This window comes from Ambystoma mexicanum, chromosome 12 (genome assembly GCF_040938575.1).
Source record: "Ambystoma mexicanum isolate Mex_15411 chromosome 12, UKY_AmexF1_1, whole genome shotgun sequence".
In the NCBI taxonomy this organism is placed as follows: domain Eukaryota; kingdom Metazoa; phylum Chordata; class Amphibia; order Caudata; family Ambystomatidae; genus Ambystoma; species Ambystoma mexicanum.
The window spans coordinates 371,415,268-371,439,171 of NC_090936.1; the positions used below are offsets into that span (position 1 = coordinate 371,415,268).

Here is a 23,904-nt window from a genome sequence, read left to right on the forward strand (position 1 = left end):
GGCCATTGCTCACATGGCCTCCTCAGACCCCGTGTTTCCGGCCAGGACCCCCCCTCGCGCTGGCCGCCCCCCGGCAAACCACATAATACCACGACATACACACATCATTCATTCACAAACACACCCCTTTTTCTAATACTTTATAAACCACTTGATATGTCTCATGAGAACATCTTTGTGCTTTGCAAGTCAACTCCTGAACGTGCTACCTGAGAACCACTGAGATTGATGCTAATCTGCTCGTCGTCGTGCTATCTGTGAACTTCTGTGAGCGCTTCGAGCAAACTCGTCAGTGTGCTAGCTGTGGCCATCTACCTGTTCTCCTGCCACAAACTACTGGGCTTGCTGAATCTAACTGTTTGTTGGTCAAGGTAAGGCCATGTATCACAGTCATATTTCGGTCATTTTTAAATTTCTATCTATTTGCGAGTAGAGTACTCAATAGTGCTATGTTCATTGGTCTCATTGCTATTGACTTGAGTTTCAATTGTTATGCTATCAATAGATCTATTTATTTTCATCTGTGTAAATTGTCATCGAATTACATTCTTCGCGGGTCGTGTCTATAATGTAAGCATGTTTCTTTCTCGTGCAAGACAGTACATCCAAGGGACGAGTCACATGTTCAGAGTTTAGTTCCATCATTTTTTAATTTGTGATAGTAATGCAAATACTAAGCCGCACTTGATGAACTGGTATAGTTCCGGCGACCAAAACAAACCTTGCATTGAACATGGTATGGTTCATTTACTTTTTTATGACATTTTTATTCATCAAGGTTTTATAATAATCTTGATATTTACTTTTCAGAATTTTCAACAATGCCTGCCTGTTCGATTAGCGGTTGCCCTTCGAAGACCCATGCTAAATCTAAAGGCAATACAATGCATGTATTCCCTAAAACTGTTGATACAATAAGAGAATGTGTTAGACATTGCGGATATCAACTGGATGAGCTTGAAAGTAGAGTCCAACAAGTCTTTGAGTACAAGAGGGGTGATTGATACCGCATCTGCTGCCGGCACTTTTCCTCGAACATGTACGCCACATCTTGGGTAACAAAGAAGAATAAACGGCGAACGACACGAAAATTGCTCGCAAACGCTATTCCAACTCTATTCGTCCACATTCCGCCACTGGTGAGTCAAGTACTGTAAAGGTAGCCGAATGGATTAATTGATATTTTAGGTGTTGTATTGATGATGAGTGTATAGCTTTTTGAATAATGACCTTTATCAATAAATTATTTTTCGATTTTATAACCCCCAAAGGAAATGTATTTATGGGCACAGGGAACTGTGCTATATTGCGCATTTTCAATAGCATTATTCTCAAGTATTCTGTCAGCTTACATGGCAATTTTTAATATTGGCATTTCATTATCAAACAATAATTCACCTTTACAACTGCCTGACTATCCACTGAATCTGAAGCAAGAACATTCTTAATCCGTGACGTGCCCGCAGTTATCAACCACTTCTAGCGCACATCAGCTAATCTTACTTAGCTATTCCGCTACAGACTTGTTTTATGCATGTCAAGTAATAGTTTTTATGTATTGTGTAATTATTTTACCGAATGTTTGGTTAGTGCTTTCCAATTGATATACACCTTAGTTGTCGTCCCCTGGTGTTTGTTTTCAGTTATAATTAGTGTTATCCATACTAATGCAAGTACTGTTTTTAAGGGAGATGCTAAAGCGTCCACCACATTGAAAACATCCATAGATATTCTTCAGCAGTACGAGGTATGGATACTGACAGCTCCATCGAACTAGATCATCAGAGCTGGAGTACTTGTCGTTTGATTGTTCTACACAATGTTTCATTCGTGGTTAGCCATTGATGTGTACCTGTGCGGTCGACCCCAAGTGTGTGTTATATTTTCAATATTGTAATCCTTACTAATGCAACTACTATGTATCAGGCAGTAGATGGAGCGTCAACCCCTGCACTTGATGCGGAGCCTGACATTCAAGTAATTCCAGGGGAAGTGGAAGCGGGACCATGCGTATATGAATAGGCGCGACAGCTTTCGGAAGTGTGCACTACATTTACAACATCCATAGATATTCTTCAGCAGCACGAGGTATAGATACTGACAGCTCCATCGAGCGTGATCATAAAACGTGATTCCGTTTGCTTTACTTTCTTCCTTATTTTTTCATTTAGATGATGCAGATGCAAAGAAATCGGAGAAATAAGTCGATTAAATCGGATCATATTTAGATATCCATTGATTCTTTTAGACAATGCATCATTTGTGGTTATCTCTTTATATGTACCTGTGCCGTCGACACCAAGTGTGTGTTATGTTTACAATATTGAAAACCATACTAATGCAAGTACTGTGTTTCATGGAGTTGCTGAGGCGCCCTCTCCAATAAAATCATTCATGGCAGTCTAAGCTGAGCCAGAGGTATGGATACTGACCGTTCCATCGAACTAGATCATCAGAGCTCGAATACTTGTCGTTTGATTGTTCTACACAATGTTTAATTCGTGTTTAGCCATTGATGTACCTGTGTGGTCGTCCTCATGTGTGTTTTATGTTTTCAATATTGTGATACATAGTAATGAAAGTACTATGTTTCAGGGAGTCGATGGAGTGTCATTCCGTGCTGTCTATGCAGATCCAGAAAATATAGCCGTTGCAGCGCAAGAGCAAGGGAAGACATGCGGAAACGAATCGGAGCAACAGCGTGCAGATGTTGAAGTTTGAGTCAAGAAAGTTGCAAAGAAAAGAAACAAAAATAAGGTTAGTTACAAACGGGTCATATTTTTAGAAATTGTTTTGTGCTGTGGACTATATTATGTTTTGTTTCTGTCAATTGTACTATACTTTATCTTGTGTTTAAACTGAACATCCCTTTTCCAATCTGTCCCCTAGTTACCCGTGGGTGTACGAACTATACATACACAGACAGTGAAGCAAATGAGAAATGTTGCTTGCCAGACCATTTACACTATGGAGGAACTATTAATTCAGGCGCGGCGTGTTCAGACTCGAGATGCTCATGTCCAGTGGCCACAACATGAATTGAATGTGTCCGGAGAATCCAGTAAAGTTTTATTGGACCATTGCTACAGTGCGACTGCACCACTACAAGAAGATGATACTGGATGTATTGAAGATAGCTCTGAAGTGGTTGCAGATCAATTCACACAATCTACACCAGAAAAAAAAATGCCACCCAAAAAGCTGTCGACATTGTTGTGTTCTCCCATCAATGTTCAAGTAACAGATGTTGAAATGACAGAGAATGAACCTGCAGCACTATTCACCGACGCATCAAAACCTGATATCAGCGATATTAGTTTCAATTCTGGTGATATGGCCGCAACGATGCAGTCCGAAGCAACTGTGATGCAGGATGACAGTCTAATGAAAGAGGGAAAATACATAGTATTTGACAGTTGTTTGATGGATATTATAAATATGCTGAAATGTGGGCATTCTGTTAGAGGGGAAGTATGTGGGAAGCCATTGATTCATGTGACTTGTCAAACACAAGGCAGTAACGTCAAAATACATGCCGCCTGTACATTACATCATACATTCTCATGGTCTGCACAACCGATGCTGGGGAAACTGCCAGCAGGCAATCTACTGTGTGCAGCTGCCTCACTTTTTTAGTGGGTCCAGTTTTAGAAAGTTAGAGTCTTTCTTTCAGTTTGTGGGACTCCATTTCATTTCTAAAATGCACTAATACAAATACGGCCATTAGTGATGCTTGGAAAATTGAACAATTGTCTCTAGAAAGTACATTCGAAGGCAAACGATTCAGGCTAGCCGGCGATGGAAAGTGCGACAGCCCTGGATTTTCTGCCAAGTACTGCACCTACCACTGTCAGGACATGGATAGTAAGAAAATTGTGAGTAGGGTGGTCGTGCAGGTGTCCCAATGTAAATCCTCAGTGGCCATGGAGAAACTAGGATTTATAAAATCATCGGAATATCTACAATCGAGGGGAATGCACATCGACCTCATAGCCACAGACAGACAAGTTTCAATAGCCAAGACAATGAGAGAGCAGTTCCCACATATTAAACATCAGTTTGACATATGGCATCTTGCTAAATCAATCAATAAGAAAATCTCGGCTGCAGGGAAAAAAAAAAGTTTGGAAAGTATTTCACAGTGGTCCCAGTCTATCAGCAACCATCTTTGGTGGAGCTCCAAAACTTGTGAAGGGTCAGTGGAAATCCTACTTGAAAAATGGTGGTCACGGATGCACCACTGTACCAACGTTCACCGCTGGACCGAAAACCAACATTTCCACCAATGTGAACATGGCCCTTTGTCCCCAGAGGAGGCATGGAAGAAGAGGTGGTTGATTCCATCTTCACCTACACACAAAGCCATTGAGAAGATTGTTTTTGATAAAACTCTATCAAGAGATTTGAGGGGACTGACAGAATTCTGTCACACAGGAGGTTTGGAGGTGTTCCACAATATGTGCCTAAAGTACAGGCCAAAGCGATTGCATTTCGGCATACAGGGCATGATACATAGGACTCTACTAGCGGTCTTGGCCCATAACGAGAATGTGTGCCGTGAACAATCTAGGACTATGGGAAATGTAGGGATGCTCACTACACTACGGCCTTTGCAAAAAGAAGTAAGAAATGGGTGGTGAAACCAGTATATGAGGAAATGGAGTTCGACTTTGTTAAATGCCTTATTGTTAATGTACTAGAGAAGCACAGATATGGAATTTTGAACGTTTCTGTGCAGAGCACTGATGCATTGCCACCAAACATTGCCACTGTGCCATGTCCAGCCAAAGCAGAGCTCATTGAGAAGTACAAATCCCTATTTAAATCATTGTAATCTGATTGTCTTTTTGAAAAAAATGTTATTGTACAGTGTACATACAAAATATGCTAACCCTAACCCCTCCCTTCATCATCCTGGGTGGCGAGCAACCTGGGTGTCATCTTTGACTTCTCTCTCTATTCACCTCATATCGCTGACCTTGTCAATATGTGCATTTATATATTTTTGTTGCTGTAACTAAGCTTCGCAATCTCATGTAAATGCTGCGCACTGTTAACTGAGGGGAGGCTTGCGCATTGCAAATAATAAAACAAACAAACAATAAATCTCACTTTCAACTCAACTCCTCGGGTACTTTATACTTTTCCTGACCTTCCTCCAAAAAGTCAATGTCTCCATAGTTATGGTTCTCTAGGGCTGCAAAGCTCGCGGACAACGAGGACAAAATTGGGGGCCTTAGAACGCGCCAAGCGAGGCGTTGCAGATGGCAGAGAAGCCAGTTTGCATTAGCACATTGAGGCCTAGTAGAAATATAGAGTCGAAAATTCAAGTTCTCACAGATGGCTTTACACGGGATGTTGCAAAGTAAGAATGTATGCTCATGCAGGGTGAAGGTCAGCGGCTTTGATTTTTTACTCGCGGGCTGAAGAGGCCCACGACTCGCACTGGCAGTATAAGGTTCTATTGTTTTTTGACCTTGAGAGACAGGGACCATGCCGAAAAGACTTCATTTGAAGGAGGGGTGCAATAACGTAAGAGACGATAAGGCTGAAAATTCTGAAACTACACCGAGTTTCATGTTAGTTCAGTATATGAAAAATCGTTGCCACAAACCGATTGCAATTTACGGACTGCATTACTCAGACAATGGAAATGGCAAATATATGTCAGTAACTCTTTAGACGATTTTATACCGGAATATAATTACAATAGCGTTCAGTTAAAGACAGGTTAGGATGTACTTGTTCGTTCTGTGTGGCATATTACAATGAAGAGCAAGTAAAACATTTGTGGGATCGTCTTTCTACCGGGCACATGGGCATGCATTTGCCCATTCGACACGCATGTAGACAAATAGTCGTTTCTCAGTGGTTCAATGTTAATAAATCATTACTTTGTGTGTTAACCTCGATTTCTTTAGCCAGTTTTCGCATTGCTTTTAGAGCCGAACATACTCCATTGCACTATCCTCGCAAGCAAATAGTTTCACCTCGGCCCTAATAAATAAAATGAATAATAGTAATAAAGATCGGCTGGTGAGACTAATTTCAATTTTTATGTTTTCAAAACAGGTACATCCTACCGTACTGCGACTGCCACCTATTCCAGACCCCGGCTGATGGTTTCTTCAATCGCCAGCTGCAGCTTCTTGTAAACAACTGCACTACATTGACTATCTTATGGGACAATCGCCAAGGGCCCATATGCCCTTACGCAGTACTCGCGGCTAGAAGCAACATATCAACTTTTACGGTGCCCTCGTGCCTAGTTGATGGAACAGCCTTGCGATTCACCGTGCGACCAAAGTGCTTCTTTTAACGAAAACCAACACCCTTTGTACCATACAGGAACATCGCGTGACTCACGATAAACTTTAGAGGATTTGCGGATCGAGAGCAAAGAAAAAAGATTCCATTCCGATTTAATATGCCAATTGCTGAATATTCTCTAAACATTTAATGTCAAATAAATGTACTTTACCAAATGTACCGTATTGCTGTTTGATTTTACAATACAGTTTCATATTCCGAATTATGGCGCGCTGTGTTATGAGTTGATCTGTGTTGGTTTCCGGGTTCTGTGTGAAGTCGCGTAGAAGATAATAATAATAATAATAATAATAATAATTTGGCATTTACATAGTGCTACGAACCCTCAGGTATCTGAGCGCTGCTTATTATTACCTACAGTGTTTGGTGCTCATTCCTCGACCTCGGAAGGATGAAAGGCTGAGTTTGGCCCTGCGGGGATTCGAACCTGTGTTAGCAGGCTCTGCACAGATGTCAAAGCAAGCGCTCTACTCGCTGTGCCACTTGACAAGATGACTGGGCGCGTTTGCCTACGCAGCACAGTAACGTCACGGAGAGAGGCGGGGAATATGAATGTTTTGAAAACGTCAGGCTCAGGGGCGGGGGTATGATTTAGTGCCGCAAAAGCAGGTCACCCAGGGCGATGGGGTAAGTGATAGGATTATCACAAAATGGCTGCGCCCTGCTGCCTGTTTTCGCGTGCGTTTAATGGACGAAAACTCGGGTAAGGTCCATAGGAAGTTTTTCTAATATCGAGCGACTTAGGCTTAAAAACACATGGCCGACCCGTAGGGCCAATAAACATTTCGGACCGAACCATTCCTTTAATTTCCTGACTACTGCAATGGTTACTCAGCTTACTTGCCTGACTACTACATCTGCATACCTCTTCAATCCTCTTTCTCGTCCCAGTACTTATGGGATAATGGGACTGGTAGTACCTGTTAACAAAATTAGATCCATTTAACAACTGCTTGGTTTGAGAAGTATATTCACTTAATTTCAAGGTTTCTAAAAGTAAATCAGCAGAATTCATTAACATAGAGGAAGGTGGCAACTTTATGGCGACATTATTAAATTTCCTTCCATCATACAAAGGTTCATACACCCTTTCTGAGCCTGGAGAGAACTTCTATAGATCTGGATTACAGCGAGGTATATTTGACCTGCTCCCAAAGGCCAAGGTATCGGACGTATACGAAATCAGCGAGAGGCAAACATCTGAGTAACATATCTACAATGGTAGATGATCCAGTACCTAGGTAGGACAAGAGAATCCAGCTTATGATTAGCGGTCCCTGCAGGGTGAATTTTTTTAGTGGGGACTGCAAGGGTGTCGGAGAGGTATGCCGACACAAAGGTGGCATGATTTTGGTTATAGACTTTTATTTTGAAATTCAAAGGATCCTTACTATCCCTAGAGGGGCTTCCCTGCCTCATAACTAATACTAAAAGAGTCTGTCAGAACGTCCATCAAAGTAAATTCCACCGTCCTGTGTCAAGGCTGGGGAAAATCCTACCTATCCCCAAATGTAAGAGGGGTTTCCCTGACTCAACAAAGCTAAGGACCGTCTGTCAGGTTTTTTTTTTTAAAATCAAGCAAGTCCTCTGTCCTGTGTCCAAAATCCTAAACTGACCCTCACACACTAAACTTACTAAAAGGTGAAAATGGGGATGTCTGCTAGCTGTACACTTAAAGCTTATTTCAAGAGTTCCAAACGTTAAGTTCTAATATGCAGAAAGGAAAGATCAATAAAGTTCCACCAGAAAAGGGGACATTCCCTTCTCGTAGATTCCTTCTGGTTGTTCACTTGATACCTTTGAATGTTCCACAAGCTCAAGGGGGACAGCCCCTCCCCTGAGTTTTCTCCATTCCCACAAAGTTATTTACAATATCCAGTTTCTTGCTCTCTGGATCTCACTTGTCTTCCAAAACGGGGTATTGTTCGTCCCTTATTATATTTTCCTTTTTTTACCCCTGGTATACTCTCTTGCCAGGGTCTCACGTCTTCCAAAAGGGGTATGGTTTTCCCTTATTATATTTTCCACAGTTCACAGAGGGTTTTCAGCCCCTGAGCCTTCACAGCCCTTTCCTGTCCCTGGTATTCTCTCTTGCTAGGGTATCACATTCTAACTACTTGTGCCTGGTATACTCTCTTGCCAGGGTTTTTTATCCTCGTTGTATATCAGCTCACCCTTCATCTACTGCTGTAGCCAACAAATTGGGTTTTTCACATATGTGTCAGTTTTTGTGTCAAACACTTCATCTTCCTTATCTGGCTTTCTCACGCTATCAACGGTACACAAAATTTGCCCTGAAGCGCCCCGATATCCCATTCGTCTTCCCTGAGCTTACTGGACTTCACTGGCAGCTTCAGCGTCCCTCGCGTGTTACTTTTTTCTTTTCTCTCTGCTTGCTGACAGGGAAGGCATCCTTTTGGTTCCTTGGTCTTGCTTTGCACTGCAGCGGCGAACCTTCCTCTTTCTGACTTTGTTGGATGACGGTTTCATCAACATCTCTGCTTCAGCATGTCGGCACCTCTCCTCCTGTGTCCCAACCAACGGTGGGAGCAGTCAGCCTCCTGTTCTGCTCACCTGTGCCATATTTGAATGTCCCGGCACTGATTAGCCTTTTCCAATGACTAGAGCATGGTATGGGTTTACCGCTTCCAGTCCTCCTCATTACTCCATCCCTCTTCCTCGTCTCAGTACTAAAAAGGAGGGGAGACATATATATATATATATAAGGCTGATAATTGTAAAAACAAGAGGTCTCCTTGTCCACATATCAATGAACCAAATAAGATTGGGCAAAAGGGGAATGTGTGTCACTTAGGTATGCAGGTAAGGGATTTTTCTGATGTAGGGGTTTGAGTTTTCCTCCCTCGAGTTTGTCCTCCCCTACGTGATCCTCCTGCAGATAACCAATCCCAGGGTCCGAATCAGGTAGCTTCTGCCTTTCCCTGGCCATGTAAGGGAAGCTTCCCTCCAGGGAATCGGTAACCATATTGCTAGATTCGTCACACCACCCAGACTCCATTGTTGTACCCGTTGAACTTTTGTCCCAGATGAATGTTTTTTCCAGTGATTCCCATCTTTTTCTCTCTGAGCTTCCCCAAGTCTGTGTAATCTATTGTATTAAAAGCAGCTGACATGTCCAAAAGCATACATCCTGATGGGGCCTCTGACCCATCCTTCGGGTAACTGGGTCCATTCCGTCCCTTTTCAGGGTTAGTATCATGGTTATCCATCAGCTAAAGATCTTTCAGGTTCCAAATGTACATTTGAACTGGTTTCAACATTTATTTCTTGCATGTTGGCCAGAAATGGAACATGTGAGATTCCCTATTTTACAGTCGCCAACGAATAAGCAGTTGTCCTCTTACGCAGTGGCATTACCATTGCTTGTTTTCATCTGTCTGGTACTGTATACCGTGAAGCATGATTGTCAGCAGAATGTCTGGTAGCATGTAATCAATAAAAAAATTCAATATTAAAAGAACTAGGATCTAAAGGCACGGACGATGTGATGACGCCCTGGGTAGTCAGAGTGAGGGAAGGGATATCCATTCTAGTAAAAGCAGGCAGCTGTTTGCTGGAATACATGTCTGCAGAGTTTGCCCAGCAAGCAAGTAGGGGTGAGGTGGTGGTCTAAAGCAGCTATCTAAAAGATGGTGAGTTTCGCTAGAGTGGTTGCGTGGGCTGTGGCATTTGGCTACTTTACTGGCAGCAGATAACGCTGCACATATTGGTTTGATTTTTGTATGCTGAGGTTCCCCGAGATGCTACATTCTTGGCATGGTCTAGGCATGGTAGTCAGAAACCCCCTCATGAACTGTGGGTTCTAAACAATGGGAAAATCCAAGTGCTTTGAAATATTTGGATTAAGAAACATGCAGAATGTGTAGTACTATGGCCGTTCTATGTAAATCTCTAATATGTTTTGTTGCAGATGGTGACGGGAAGTGTGAGCTTGTGCTGGGGTACACAGACAGAGTGGTTCGAGCATTTCGTTGGGAAGAGTCATCAGAAGGCTCTGACCATGTCTCTGGTCAGCTTGTGCTACTGAAGAAATGGCTACTTGAGGGACAGGTGAGAGGTGATATCTATGGGGTTGTTTTGATTCTTTTTGCAAGGGGCTATAGACTGCAAATTCGCGATTGCACTGTTGTGGGATTTTCATCCTTTCACTGTTGGTATGCTTCTCTTCCCTTTGACAGTTTACAGTACTTCAGCTTGTAAGTCCAATGGACCCTGCAAGGCCAGGGACATTTTGCTTCCCCAGCTTTGCATGGCCCATTGAGTATGCAGTCTAGGGTATTGCAAGCTTGAATGAACCTTGGACGTGCTCTTATACTTCCTAACAGATTTAGAGTTCCTGGGACGGTGTGAAGGGAGCACTGCTGCTCCACTACACAATCCCTTGGAAACCAGGAAGCTCTCTGTGTCCTGGTTCCTATTGCATGCTGTGCGGGGGCTGCAGAAACATTGTGACAGGCAGATTTTGGACAGGAGCTGCAGGTAATAAAAATAATGTATGTATATTTGTATGCATGCATGTGTGCATGGCTTTGTATCTGTTGATGTGCGCACGTGAATGAGTTGTGTGTTTTTGGGTGCACTTGTGAAGGTTAGTGAATGTGGGGGGTTCCACCCAAAGTGTAGCATCGATACAGCCACCATCCAGGTGGTTGTTGATGCTCTCCAAATCATGGATAAGGGTGACTCATTCCTCCTCATCCTCCTTGACCTCTCATCTGCATTTGACACCGTCAACCACTGCATCCTGTCCCTCCTTGCTGACCTCTCAGGTAGACACCAGGCTGTCCAGATGAATTCATTGCGCTCTAACTGACTCCAGGTCTCCTGTGGAGTCCCCCAAAGCTCCATCCTCTCACCAATCCTTTTCAACCTTTACATGGAATCACTGGGCACTCTCCTCAAACATCCCAATATAGCCATCCATCATTACGCAGACAATACTCAGTTGTACATGAGAGTAAATAGCGTGCAGGACATTATTTGTCTGTTAAATAGCCATCATCTAGTCCTGAATGTCGACTGCCTACCTCAAACTAAACCCATCCAAGACTGAATTCGTCCTCATCGGTCCGCCCGCTAAAATACAACTTGTACAACAATGGTTCAATGATATGCGCCAAGAAGGATTTTATCCACAACTCTCAGGCTCTGCAAAATCCTTGGGCTTCACTATTGACCGCAATCTGTCCTTCCAGAAACACATAGCCAAAAAGGCCCAAATAGCCTGGCTCAGAAATCTCTACCCTTCAAAAAAATCAAACCCTTACTCACACCGCAGGACTTCCGAACCATAGTGCAGGCCATTGTATACTCGCAAATTGATGAGGGGAAATGCTTTCCTGACAGGGCTCCCAGCTGCTCACTTGGCTCCCCTTAAAGCAGTCCACCACGCTGGAGCACGCTCTATTACGGGAGCACAGAAATTTGACCGACGTTACCCCCATTCTACCTGAACTGCATTGTCCTCCACTCCCAGCCAGGCTACTGTTCAAGACTGCATGTATCATCTACAAAGCAGTCATGAGTAGCACCCCATATACCTATCTGGTGGCACACGCTCCTTGCACAGAAAATCGACCAACCGTCTTGAATCAAAACTCATCCGCAAAGAGAGGACCTGCAAACAATCCTTCGAGGGGATTGGGTCCTCCGACGTATTCCATACCTATGACCGTAATCGCCACAGCTGTGCTGCTTCAGAAGATCTTTCGGCGTCTGCGTCCGGCATCAATGACTTCGATACGCCGTCCTCGAGAGCCTCCGTCGAGCCGACGTCACCGGATGTTATAAGTAGGACGCACAACACCCATAGCCTCAGTTCCGTTTTTTCCGTGAACGTGTTCGCTTCGGAGATCTCGGCACGCCTCGATTCTACTGAATTCTGTTCTTTCGGTTCTTCGAGCCGGTTTCTTCATTGCTATCGAATATGATGTCTTCGGCTTCTTCCACCCCGCGGTCTGGGTTTAAGAAGTGTCAGGTGTGCGGGTCCAAGATGTCGCTGACGGATACGCACAATGCTTGCCTCTGGTGCCTCGGGGAGGACCATGATACGGACGACTGTGTCGACTGCCAATCGCTCACATCAAAGGCCTTGCAGGAGCGTAAGAAGAAGCTGTCGGTCAGTAAGGTGGCCAAGCCCCGGAAGTTGCGTTCCACTGGTCTTTCGACGTACGATTCGAGGGGCGGCTCTCCGCATCGTCGTCGGGAGTCCGGGGGTTCTCGGTCTGGGAGTCGGTCCCACCATTCCTCTGCTTCTTCGAGGCACTCCAGGAAGCGCCGTCACAGGTCGTCTTCCCCGTCCTCTTCCGAGGACTCCGCCCGTCGGCGGGTAGCTTGTCCCAACAAGCATTCCACTCCTGAGGAATGGGATTCGTTTCGAAAGGAGATGTTGGCGATTTTTCAATCGCAGGGCTCCGGTCTGGCAGCGCCGTCTGAGGACGCCGGTCGAGGCCGCGCTAGAGACACCGCTCGTCCACCTTTGGGCTCGAGCAGTCGTCGCGACCACCGGGCGCCTTCGAGGTCCCGGTCGGACAAGGATGGTCGCTCTAGGCATTCCCGTTCCAGGTCCCGGTCCTTGATGCCATCAAGACTGCAAGACTGTGAAGTCTTCGAAGAAGACATCGACGCCGGCGGCGCCGAGGTCGTCGACGGACTCTCGAGGCCCAGCCTCCGAGGAAGTCGTCGACGCCATCGGCGCCCAGGCTGTCGAGAGACACGCTCGGGGCTCCGCCTTCGAGGCCTGTGTCGACGCTGTCGAAGCTGTCGGCGCCGCGCTCGACGTCGACGCTGATTCCATCGACACCTTTCAAGGCGGTTTTGTCGGGGATGCCTCGTGGTACAGGGGAACCCCCTAGAAAAGCTCTGGCTAAGGCAAAACATGTCTTTGTTCCTTTCTCGGTTCCCTCTTTCCAGCCTCTGGATTATATTTCTGAGGTGGATGAGGGGTCTGAGGAAGGTGTGGTTCCTGCAGAGGTCCCTGATGACATTGTTTCTGGTCATAGCCAGCTTGAGGACCTGCGCCAGTCATTGCATGACGCCAGTGGGCTCGACACCTCTCCGGAGGTGGAATTTGATAGGCCTGAGCCTGGCACGCATGCCGACTCCTCTTATCGGCACCTGATGTCGAGGGTCACGGATTACCTGGGGTGGTCTGCCCCCCCTGGGGATTTTGAGCAGGATGACCTGACTGATATCCTGGACCATGGTCCACCAACTGACCCGGTGCTGCCATTCCATATTGTCTTGCAGATAAAGGTGGCTGCGGCTTGGACTGCTCCGGAGAGTCTCCCGGCAGTGAGCAAGTCCTTGCAGAAGAAATATCGCCCAGCCAGTTACGACCCCTGCTACTTGACCACGCACCCCACTCCGGAAAGTTCGGTGGTGCAGGCGGCTACGGCCCCCGCAAAGCAGGCGTACCCTACCATCCCTCCTGATAGGGACGCCAAACGTTTTGATGGCTGGGCGATGAAGGTATTTTCTTCTGGGGGTATGGTGCTTCAGGCTGCCAACTCCGTTTGTGCCTTGTCTCGTTTCACGCACACTCTGTGGAACTGTATTTCCCTAGCGGCTCATCATATCATATGATATGATATGGTATTTATAGTGCGCCTATACACAAGTGTTTCCCGAAGGGGTGGAACAGGATGGTTTCCTTGCTATCGTGCAGGATGGCAAGGATGCCAAGGATGCCATGTGTGAATCCGTTCAGTCGGGTGTGGACATGGTTGATTGCGTCAGCCGGTCCATGGCGGCGAGCACCGTAATACACAGGTTTGCGTGGTTGCGGAAGTCGGGTTTTGCTCCTGATGTGCAGGCCCGCCTCCTCAACATGCCCTTTGATGGTGAACATCTTTTTGGCAGCAAGGCTGGCAAGAGTCTTGAGAGGTTGCAGACCTCCAAAGCGGCAGCGAAGTCGTTGGGCACTGCAGTCCGCCAACCTCCGCCTTTTCGTCCTAGGGGACAGCAATGGAGGGGGAGGTTCCTTTCGATATTACTTTTCCTTTAGTAAATTGAGGGGAGCTGCTAGTCAAAGGGGCAACCGTAGGAGTGCCAGAGGTGGAAAACAAGGTACTTGAGGTGCCAAAGCCACGCGAGCAGTTGTCTCTTTGCCCTCAGGTACTGCCGCTTCAGCTCAGTCATGAGGCCCATTCTTCTCCGGTTGGGGGAAGGCTGGCGCAGCATCTTGTAGAATGGCGTGCCATTACTTCAGATGTGTGGGTTCTGGAGATCACAGCCCACGGCTACTGTCTTCCTTTCCGGCAGAGGCCTCACGACAATCCACCAGGGAACCTCTCTTTGAAGAGTCTGGATCCGCTCCTTGTGCAGAAAATTCAATCCCTGCTGGAGAAAGGCGCTATAGAACTGGTGCCTGTAGCAGAGAGGAACAAGGGATGGTATTCCCCTTATATTTTGATTTCGAAGAAAGACGGAGGATTGAGACCCATCATGGACTTGCGCGGTTTGAACAAGCTCCTCAGGAAGGACCAGTTCAAGATGGTTACTCTTTCTCAAGTCCTCCAGGCCCTTCAACTTCAGGACTGGTTGGTGCCTCTTGACCTCAAGGAAGCTTATTTTCATGTGCCGATCCATCCCAAGCACAAGAAGTACCTGAGGTTCGCGGTTGACGACTCGCACTTTCAGTTTCGGGTCCTGGTGTTTGTATTGACCTCCGCCCCAAGGGTTTTCACCAAGCTCATGGTGGTGGTGGCAGCGTATCTCAGGAAAGGGGGGATTCACGTCTACCCCTACCTGGACGATTGGTTGATCAGAGCGAGCTCTCCCGAGCAAGTCCTGGATCATCTGTCCGTCACCTGCCACTCCCTTCACAAGCTGGGCTTCTCCCGCAACTTAAAGAAGTCTCACTTGACGCCAACTCAGCGGCTCCAGTACATCGGAGCAGTGCTCGACACGTCCCTGGGGCAGTGTTTTCCTCCCTACGTGAGAGCTCACCACATTTAGCAGATGGTGCACAAGTTTCAACATGCCCAGAGTCTCCCAGCGTTTGAGTTCTTGATGTTACTTGGCCTCATGGCATCCTGCATTCTTTTGGTGCCAGAGGCCAGGTTGCGGATGAGATCTTTGCAATGGGCTCTCAAGGTCCAGTGGTCACAGTCCTCCGGCAGGATGTCGTACCTCGTTCAGGTGCCTCCCTCGGTCGCCGAGGACCTTTGTGGTGGGTCGTCGAAGGCAATCTGATGAGGGGGGCTCTGTTTTGCCTGCCCTGGCCGGAGGTGACGATCGTGACAGACGCGTCCCTCACGGGATGGGGAGCTCATGCCAACGAGCTGACAGTCAGCGGTCGTTGGTCTCCGTCGGAGTCCAGACTCCATATCAATCTGTTGGAGCTGAGGGCCGTCAGGCTTGCCCTGAAGGCTTTTCTGCCGACTGTGCGAGGAAAGAATGTCCTGATTCTGACGGACAACACAGTGGCCATGCACTACCTCAACAAAAAGGGGGTCACTTCCTCTGTGCAGGGAGGCGATGCAGCTCTGGTTCTGGGACATCCAGCAGGGAATTTCGATCGCAGCAGTTCATCTGGCCAGAGACGAAAACGAGACGGAGGACGCTCTGAGTAGGCAGAGCGCGATCTCTCACGAGTGGGAGCTGACTCAGGAGATTCTCCTGGAGATCTTCACCCTTTGGGGGACCCCTCTAGTGGAACTCTTCGCCTCCAGTGTCAACCGGAAGTGCAAAAGGTTCTGCTCGCGGGAATTTCCTCCAAGAGGAGCCTTAGGAGACGCGTTCTTGGTGGAGTGGTCATTCCCACTGCTGTACATGTGTCCTCCAGTCCCTGTCATCCCGCAAGTGCTGCGGAGGTTACGGAGGTTTGGTTCCCGGATGATCCCCATTGCTCCAGCATGGGCCAGGAGGACGTGGTACCCGGACCTTCTCCGCATGTCCATCTGCCCTCCACGTCGTCTTCCCTACCGAGACAATCTGCTCTCACGGGAGGGGGGTCAGGTTCTCCATCCAGAGGTCAGTTCCCTCAACCTTCACGCTTGGCTTCTGAAAGGTTGAGGTATAAGGATTGGGACCTCACTGAAGATGTGATGGAGGTGTTGCTTTCGGCCAGATGGCCGGCAACTAAGTCCCTGTACCGTTGCCGTTAGAGAAAGTTATGCGACTGGTGCAGGGTTCAGAATGTGGATCCTTTTTCATGTGACATTCCTGTGGTTCTGTCTTTTTTGCTTTGTTTAGCCCACAGGGGCTTGCAAGTGGGGTACCATTAAAGGTTACCTGGCGGCGCTGTCCATATTTAAGCGCTCGTCTGAGGAGTGTTCTTATTTTAAAATTCATTTAATTTCTCAGTTTCTGAAAGGGCTCACTAATGCGTTCCCTCCGTCACCTTTCCAGGTGCCCGGTTGGGATTCGAACCTTGTTCTCAAGTTTCTAATGGGTGCTCCTTTTGAGCCTTTCCATTCTTGTCCTTTGAGGCTGTTAACCCTTAAAACTGTATTTTTCGTTGTGGTCACTTCTGCTCGTAGAGTGAGTGAGTTACAGGCACTTTCAGTTAAGCCACCCTTCACTGTGTTTCATAAGGTCAGGGTTGTCCTTCAAGTTCGTCCTTCCTTTCTTCCGAAGGTGGTGTCAGAATTTCATTTAAACCAGAAGGTTGTTCTTCCGGCAGTTTATCCTGGTAAGGAGGAGGAGAGGCTCCATAGGTTAGATCCTAGGAGAGCTTTAAGTTTCTACATTTCATGCATGTCCCGGGTCAGAGTGGACGATCAGCTCTTTGTTGGTTACGCTGGAAGGCGTTTGGGACAAGCTGTGACTAGGCAGACTTTGTCTAGGTGGATTATCATGGCCATTTCTGAATGCTACCGCCTGGCAGGTAAGGACCCTCCTGTAGGCTTACGGGCCCATTCGACTAGGGGTATGGCTGCCTCTACTGCCCTGCAGGGGGGTGTTCCTATTCGTAACATCTGTGATGCAGCCACTTGGGCTTCGGTCCATACTTTTGTACGTCACTACTCCCTAGATTCTGTCCATGGGCAGGATATGGCCTTTGGCAAGGCGGTCCTTTACTCTGCAATTTGATTGGGCATTCTAAATTTGTGTATTCTAAATTCTTTTCCCACCTCCTTACGTTGGTACTGCTTTGGGAGTCTGACATAGATATGGAATACGTCGGAAGACCCAATCCCCTCGAACAAGTTACTCTCTTAACTGGTAACGTTCTTTCGATGGGATGGTCCGACGACGTATTCCATATCGCTCCCTCCCTGCCTTCCCCGGTACAGACTTTCTTATGCGATTGCAGCTTATGTTTCCGCAAGGCTTTCTGTGGTCCTACTGGCAGAAGATTGGTGCCACACGTTCTGGGAAAAACTACAACTGAGGCTACGGGCGTCGTGCGTCCTACTTATAACATCCGGTGACGTCGGCTCGACGGAGGCCCTCTAGGACGGCGTATCGACGTCATCGACGCAGGACGCAGAAAGATTTTCTGAAGCAGCACAGCTGTGGTGATTACTGTCATAGATATGGAATACGTCGTCGGACCATCCCATCGAAAGAACGTTACCAGGTAAGAGAGTAACTTGTTCTTCTCTTGTCATGCACCACCCTCTGGAACTTGATCCCGGTGTTGGCTCAGAATGTCCCCACAATTCTCCAATTTCACAAATCCCTCACAACATTGCTCTTTCAACAACACCTGACCAAGATCTAATTCCAATGGACGCACATACTGACACATAAACCTCACAGTACTGCGCTACTGTTAAAAGATGCCATCCCAAATGCCGGCTACCCACGCTCAGTACAGTACTCTGCTGCTCTCGAGCTAGGTATGTCCTTTAAACAATAAAATACAAAATAAAATAAAAATGCATGCTGCCTGGTTGCACGTGTGAATGTATATGAATGTAGTATTGATGCACATCTGAATGAGAGCGTGAAGATGTATGAATGAATGAATGCTGTGTGAATGCATGCATTGGTGCCTGGCTGGGAGTGGGCATCTGATTATTGGGGGTAAGCAGGGGCTGTTGTGACAGGTGACGTACGGACTGGGGCTGCAAGTAATAACAATAATGTATGCAATTGGGTATGTATATATTGTGATAGGGTCAGTAATCTGCTCTTGTCAAGAGGGGATGGGGATGCCTCCTTAGCGTGAGGTGGGAAAGCTACCGGGGAGGAAGCCAGAGCAAGTTCTACCCTAGAGGGGGAAGGTGGCAGTTGAGAGGGCCCAAATTAATGTCCTTCCCCCACGTTTTCATGTATATGAACAGTGCTACTGTGGATCATACTATACCTCTTCAGCCATATTGTTGTCAGTTTCTTGTTATTTCAGGCATCTACAGACAGCAAAACCCTGGGTGCACCGCCTGCAAGAATATAGCCATTGTAGCCTCCAGGCATCCAGTAGCCAGACGGCTCCGATCAACGGGAAGAGAACTGCCAATCAGACCAGCCGGGCATCTATGTGGCCGCAAGAAACGCTCTGCGCCACCAGAGAACATCAGTGTATGCTGCACTCCCGCAGCTGCAGTGGAGCTCCACAATTGAAACTATCACAATCGTGCTGCAGAGCAGCTTTCTGAAAACTTCAAGACCCCCTCAATACTTAACATGGACTAGGCTGTGGCACACCCCTCTGGCACACACTAGAATGCTTCCAAATGCGGGCCACCATCATTTCGCCATTGTGGCCCCGGGCTGCAAAATGGGGCTTGGGTTAGTTCCTTTTTATGTATTCTGGCACTTGTAATACTTCCCCGGCAGGGACGTCAGGGAGAGAATGGCTAAGTAAAGAAACCCAATGGGAGAAGGAGGTAGAGGATAAGAGGCACAGGAAACTGGAAGGTGTGGGTTATTCGGGTGTTATCACAGATTGGAGTGTTGAGACGTTTTAAAGAGAAGGTTTGATATTAGTTGGGGAGAGCAAGTGTTAATGTGTTGTGCATGTACGGTGGGTGAGTGACAGTATTAGAGGGAGTGTAGAGAGTGAGTGGAAACAGATTGATAGAGTAGAAAGAGGGTGAATGAGTAAAAGGTGGGGGTGGAGTAGGAGCAGAGAGGGGGTGAGTACTAGTGGAGCTGAGAGGGGGAGAGTAGTAGTGGAGCAGAGAGGGAGCAAATACCAGTATGGTGTATTGGAGTGGAGAGGGTCAAGTAGTAATGAAGGTGAGATTAGTATTGGAGTGGAGATTGGAGAGAGTAGTAACATCGGAGGATGCAGGTGTAGAGCTGTTACTTGTTTCTATTCTGCTACTGTGTGAATTGCATGGCTGTGTGTGTCCGAGTATCTTGGTCTGATTGTGGGTCAGGAAGAAATGTACAGAGTCTCTTCTTGATTGCTGCATGAAACCAATTTGTTTGTGATCTGGATCAGAAAATATTTGCAGTTTCAAAATAGCTTAAAAATTGTTTTGTTAAAACATCTAGGTTCGATTAATTTATATATATATTTCTGAGGCTTGTGGAATCTGCTTAGATCACATGCTGTGCATAGGCCGACATCTAGTGGAAGCTGTGGAGTATTACCGTTTGTTTTTCGAAACTCGAAAATGGGCATCGACATAGGGCGTGCCAGTAATACTATCCCTAGTGTGACGTCCACTGTACCCATGATACTTCACGTGTGTAGGACCCTCAGATTGTTTTTTCCGCCATACTTGTCAGAAGCATTGTGCGGAGTTCGCTGGCTTTCAGCCTTTTGCTTATAATTAATCTAAAATCCCTGTTCTTCCAATCCCACGTCAGACATCGAAGATCGACGCCAGTCTGAAGAACGAACAACCGTCGAGACTGCACAACGGACTTTGGGCCTCGGAAGGCCTCTGGCCTCGGTCCGGGCCTCGGAAGGCCTCTGGCCTCGGCCCTGCAAGTAGGGAGAGTGGGGGGTGGACATAAGCACACTCACTTTATTTCCTACATACACTCGCCCGCTGCCATTGGGTAACATATGGAGAGTACTCCATTTAAATTTTGCCCCAAGTGCAACCGCAAGTTTCCTTGGGTTGACAAACATACCGTTTGTAATCTCTGTCTGCCTAGGGACCACCCCGGAGCTAACTGCAGAGCGTGTAAGCTCTTTAAGGCTAAAACACTAAAGGACCGCTCCACTTAACGTGGGGCCCATCACGCCAGGCAACTCGAGGCCATGGAAGCGGTGGGTTCCTTCAGTGATGGCAGTAATGCTGCCGTTTCGGACGGCGAGGGCACAGGGGCGTCGAAAGACACCCAAGCGCTAGTCCCCTACCTCGGAGGATTGTCCGGCGGGACAGTTATGGGGAAAACACCTGGCGACACGAGCGCTACCCATACTACTACACCTAAACACACTAACCCCAGCCGAGATTCGAAACGCGTGTCGAGTGCTCGAAAAAAGGAGGCACGTAGAGAGCGGTCCACAGAATCCGTGTCCTCTGAGCGTTCCAGGTCGAGATCGCCTCACGACACACAGCAACCGTCTAAAGTTGCCAAGAGTGCCTCGCTCCCCAAAGTCACGGAGGTATGGTTGTCAGAAGACGAATCCGACCTCCACCCCCAAGCTGCACGCCTAGTGTTGACTCCGGCAGTTCGTTCCACTTCTGCTGCTGAGTCTTGACGTTCTCACTCTAAAGATATGGAGACTAGCTTACACACCCCCGAATCTCAGCGCCAGGCGTCAAAAGATTCTGAGAAGGCCAAACCATCAGGGAAACACTCCTCTACCCAGGGTAAAGGAGACAAACAGTAGAAGAGGTCCTCAGACATAGCTTCTATACCCCAGGCCCAGAAGGACAAACATACATCTTCATAGAAAGATAAGTCCACTACCCCTGTCTGGCCACTAGACCTAAAGTTATCCCACAGGACGTAGGAACAGTAGAGGAACCTCAGCAAGAGGTGTTCATCCCCAGTTCCAGGGAATGGAGCTCTGAGGACATCGATAGGGTGATGTCAAGAATGTCTTCTTTGGCTAATTTCTATGCCAAAAACCCAGATTTTCTGAGCTATCAGAGCACCCCTGACGACTCCACTCTTTAGGATCCAGGGACCCTCAGCCTCCTAGTAAAAGACCTCATAATGAAACTCCAACTCAAGGTCTGATTTCAGACCCATTCTCTACTCAACCCTACCACCAGTATGCTGATGACCCAGACATACAAATGCTGGACGACCAAGCGGGAGTCGGTTATTACGGAGACGACGAGGACCAGGATGAGGAGGAGGAGGATGAGGCAGAGGTCTATAATCTAGACTCACCTGTTAACAAAGACCCACCAGTCACTGACTCACCTGTGGATAATCAGCCTCTACTAAATGAGTTCTTACTTAGAGCTGCAGAGCACTTTCACTTAGACACTCAAGGGGCTCAAGAGGAAAGGGACTTTGCAGAGGAAATGATGGGGATACAAAAGCCCATTGCCCAAGCCATACCAATTCTCAAATCCATTCAACGCAGAATTGACCCTTCCCTCCTCAACCCTAATCTCACTAGAGCTGTCAACCCCAGAATTGAAAAATTATTCAGGGCCGCCCAGTCAGACACACTTTATATAAGGGGCCAGCTTAAGCCCGACTCGTTGGTAGTCACTACCACCCGAAAAAGAGCGGGGACACCTCTATCATCATCTGAAGCTCCCTCAGATAAGGAGAGCAAGAGGATCTATGGGTTGGGAAGAAAAGTGGCCTCCACTTCCGCTTACCAGGCAAGAATCGCCAATACCACCACTCTGCTGGCAAGCTATAATTGCCACCAGTGGGAGCAGGTAGCTGCCCTTATCGCCTCCGCACCTGAACCACTAATGGGCCAGTTAGGCCAAATTGCGTCCGGGGGTAGATCGGTGTCCGGGTGCATTCTTAAGACGACCTTTGACGCTGCAGATAATGCAGGCCGGCTCATCGCAGAGAGCACTGTCATTAAGAGACACGCTTGGCCATGGACGTAGGACATGGGGGGACAGGGGGGACAAATCCCTCCCACAATTTTAAGTGGGGGGGAATGTAATGTCATTTATCCCCCCCAGAATATGTGTTTGGTGTGTCGTGCAGGGATCTGTTTTTGAAGTGGGGCAAGGGGCTGCTTACTATGTAAGCTGCCCCCTCCCCCCCTGGCCCCCAAAGCATGGGGGCACTACCCTGGGGGCAGATGGATGGTCATCTGCACCAAGGGAAGGGGGGGCAAACAAAAAAAAAAGATTTTATTTTAAAACGTAGTTTTGGGTGGAGTGGGTGCGGGTGGGATCACTAGCCACAAGGGATTTTTGCAAGGGGGGTGGCCCTCTCCCCCCCCCCCCCTTAAGTGGATGAGGGCACCTTATGTAGCCCTCCCTGGGGGCAGATTTCTGCCCCTAGGAAGGGATACATGAGATGCCCTACATCCATTTGGGGTGTGGGGGGAGAGGTCAATGCAAATATTGGCAGAGCCTTCCCTCCCAAGCCTGGCACAGTACGTTTTGACCCCTCCCTGGGGGCAGATGGCCACACACATGTGCCCATCTGCCCTTAGGGAAGGGCAAAACAAATATATATATATTATAACTTGTTTTGGATGGGGGCAGGGGGTGCCCACTAGACCACCAGGATTTGTGTTTGAAAGGGGGTTGGCCCACCCTAAGTGGATGAGGGGGCACCTTATGTAGCACTCCCTGGCGGCAGATTTCTGCCCCTAGGAAGGGGTACATGAGATGCCCCCAACCTTTTGGGGTGAGGGCAGAGGCCACTGCAAATATTGCCAGAGCCACCCCACCCCCCAAGCCTGGGGCAGTACGTTTTGCCACCCCGCTGGGGGCAGATGGCCACACAGCCACACACATGTGCCCATCTGCCCCTAGGAAAAGGGCAAAACAAAAATAAAACAAATTATAACTTGTTTTGGGTGGGTGTGGGGGGCCACTGAACCACCATGGATGTTTTTAGTGGAAAGGAGGGTGCCCACAGGTGTCTTTTTTTTTTGGAAATGCATGGGGTTCTTTTTTTTCCTTGGTGGCTTCGACACCCTGGTTTTCCACTTGAGCACAATCTGCTTTGCCGAAAGGCTTGGGGCTATCAGTGGGTTAGCCTTTTCCCTTTGCGCCGAGGTAGGTGCATCCACACATGTTAGATACCGTTTTCGTCGGGACACCTGTGGGAACGCTGGAAGTTAGGACATCTGTTGTTGGCAGTGTGTTTCGGTGAGTGGGCAGAGGGAAATGTCTCTGAAATTTGGTGGAAAAAAAGACAATTTTCAGACATTTCACTCTGGCCACCCATTGAAACACGCTGCCAACAACACATGTCGTACCATCCTTCGTTCCCACAGGGGTCCCGATGAAAACGGTACCTCATGTGTGGGTGCACCTACTTGGGTGCAAATGGAAAAGGCTAACCCACTGGTAACCCGAAGCCTTTCGGCAGAGCAGATTTTTCTCATGTGGACAACATAAAGATTTGGGCCCATACATTTCCGAAAAGAAGACACCTGTGGGAATCCACAGAGGTCTGACCTGCGCGAATCGCACCAGAATATATTACCCCAATCCCAGACAAAGTAGTTTTTTCCACCTAATTTCATACTTTGCCAGGGATTGTGGGTCATAAACTATGGGGCGATTCATGCAAGCCAGACCTCTGTGGATT

General features: G+C 47.6%; 1 protein-coding gene across 1 annotated transcript in view; it reads left to right on the forward strand.

The window, feature by feature from the left end:
* The window catches only part of ITFG2 (integrin alpha FG-GAP repeat containing 2), a 1,163,252-nt gene that overhangs the window by 333,108 nt on the left and 806,240 nt on the right, over positions 1-23,904 (forward strand). The window contains exon 5 of the mRNA XM_069628496.1: positions 10,262-10,401. Coding sequence (XP_069484597.1) covers positions 10,262-10,401 — 140 coding nt within the window. The remainder of the gene's footprint in view (positions 1-10,261; positions 10,402-23,904) is intronic.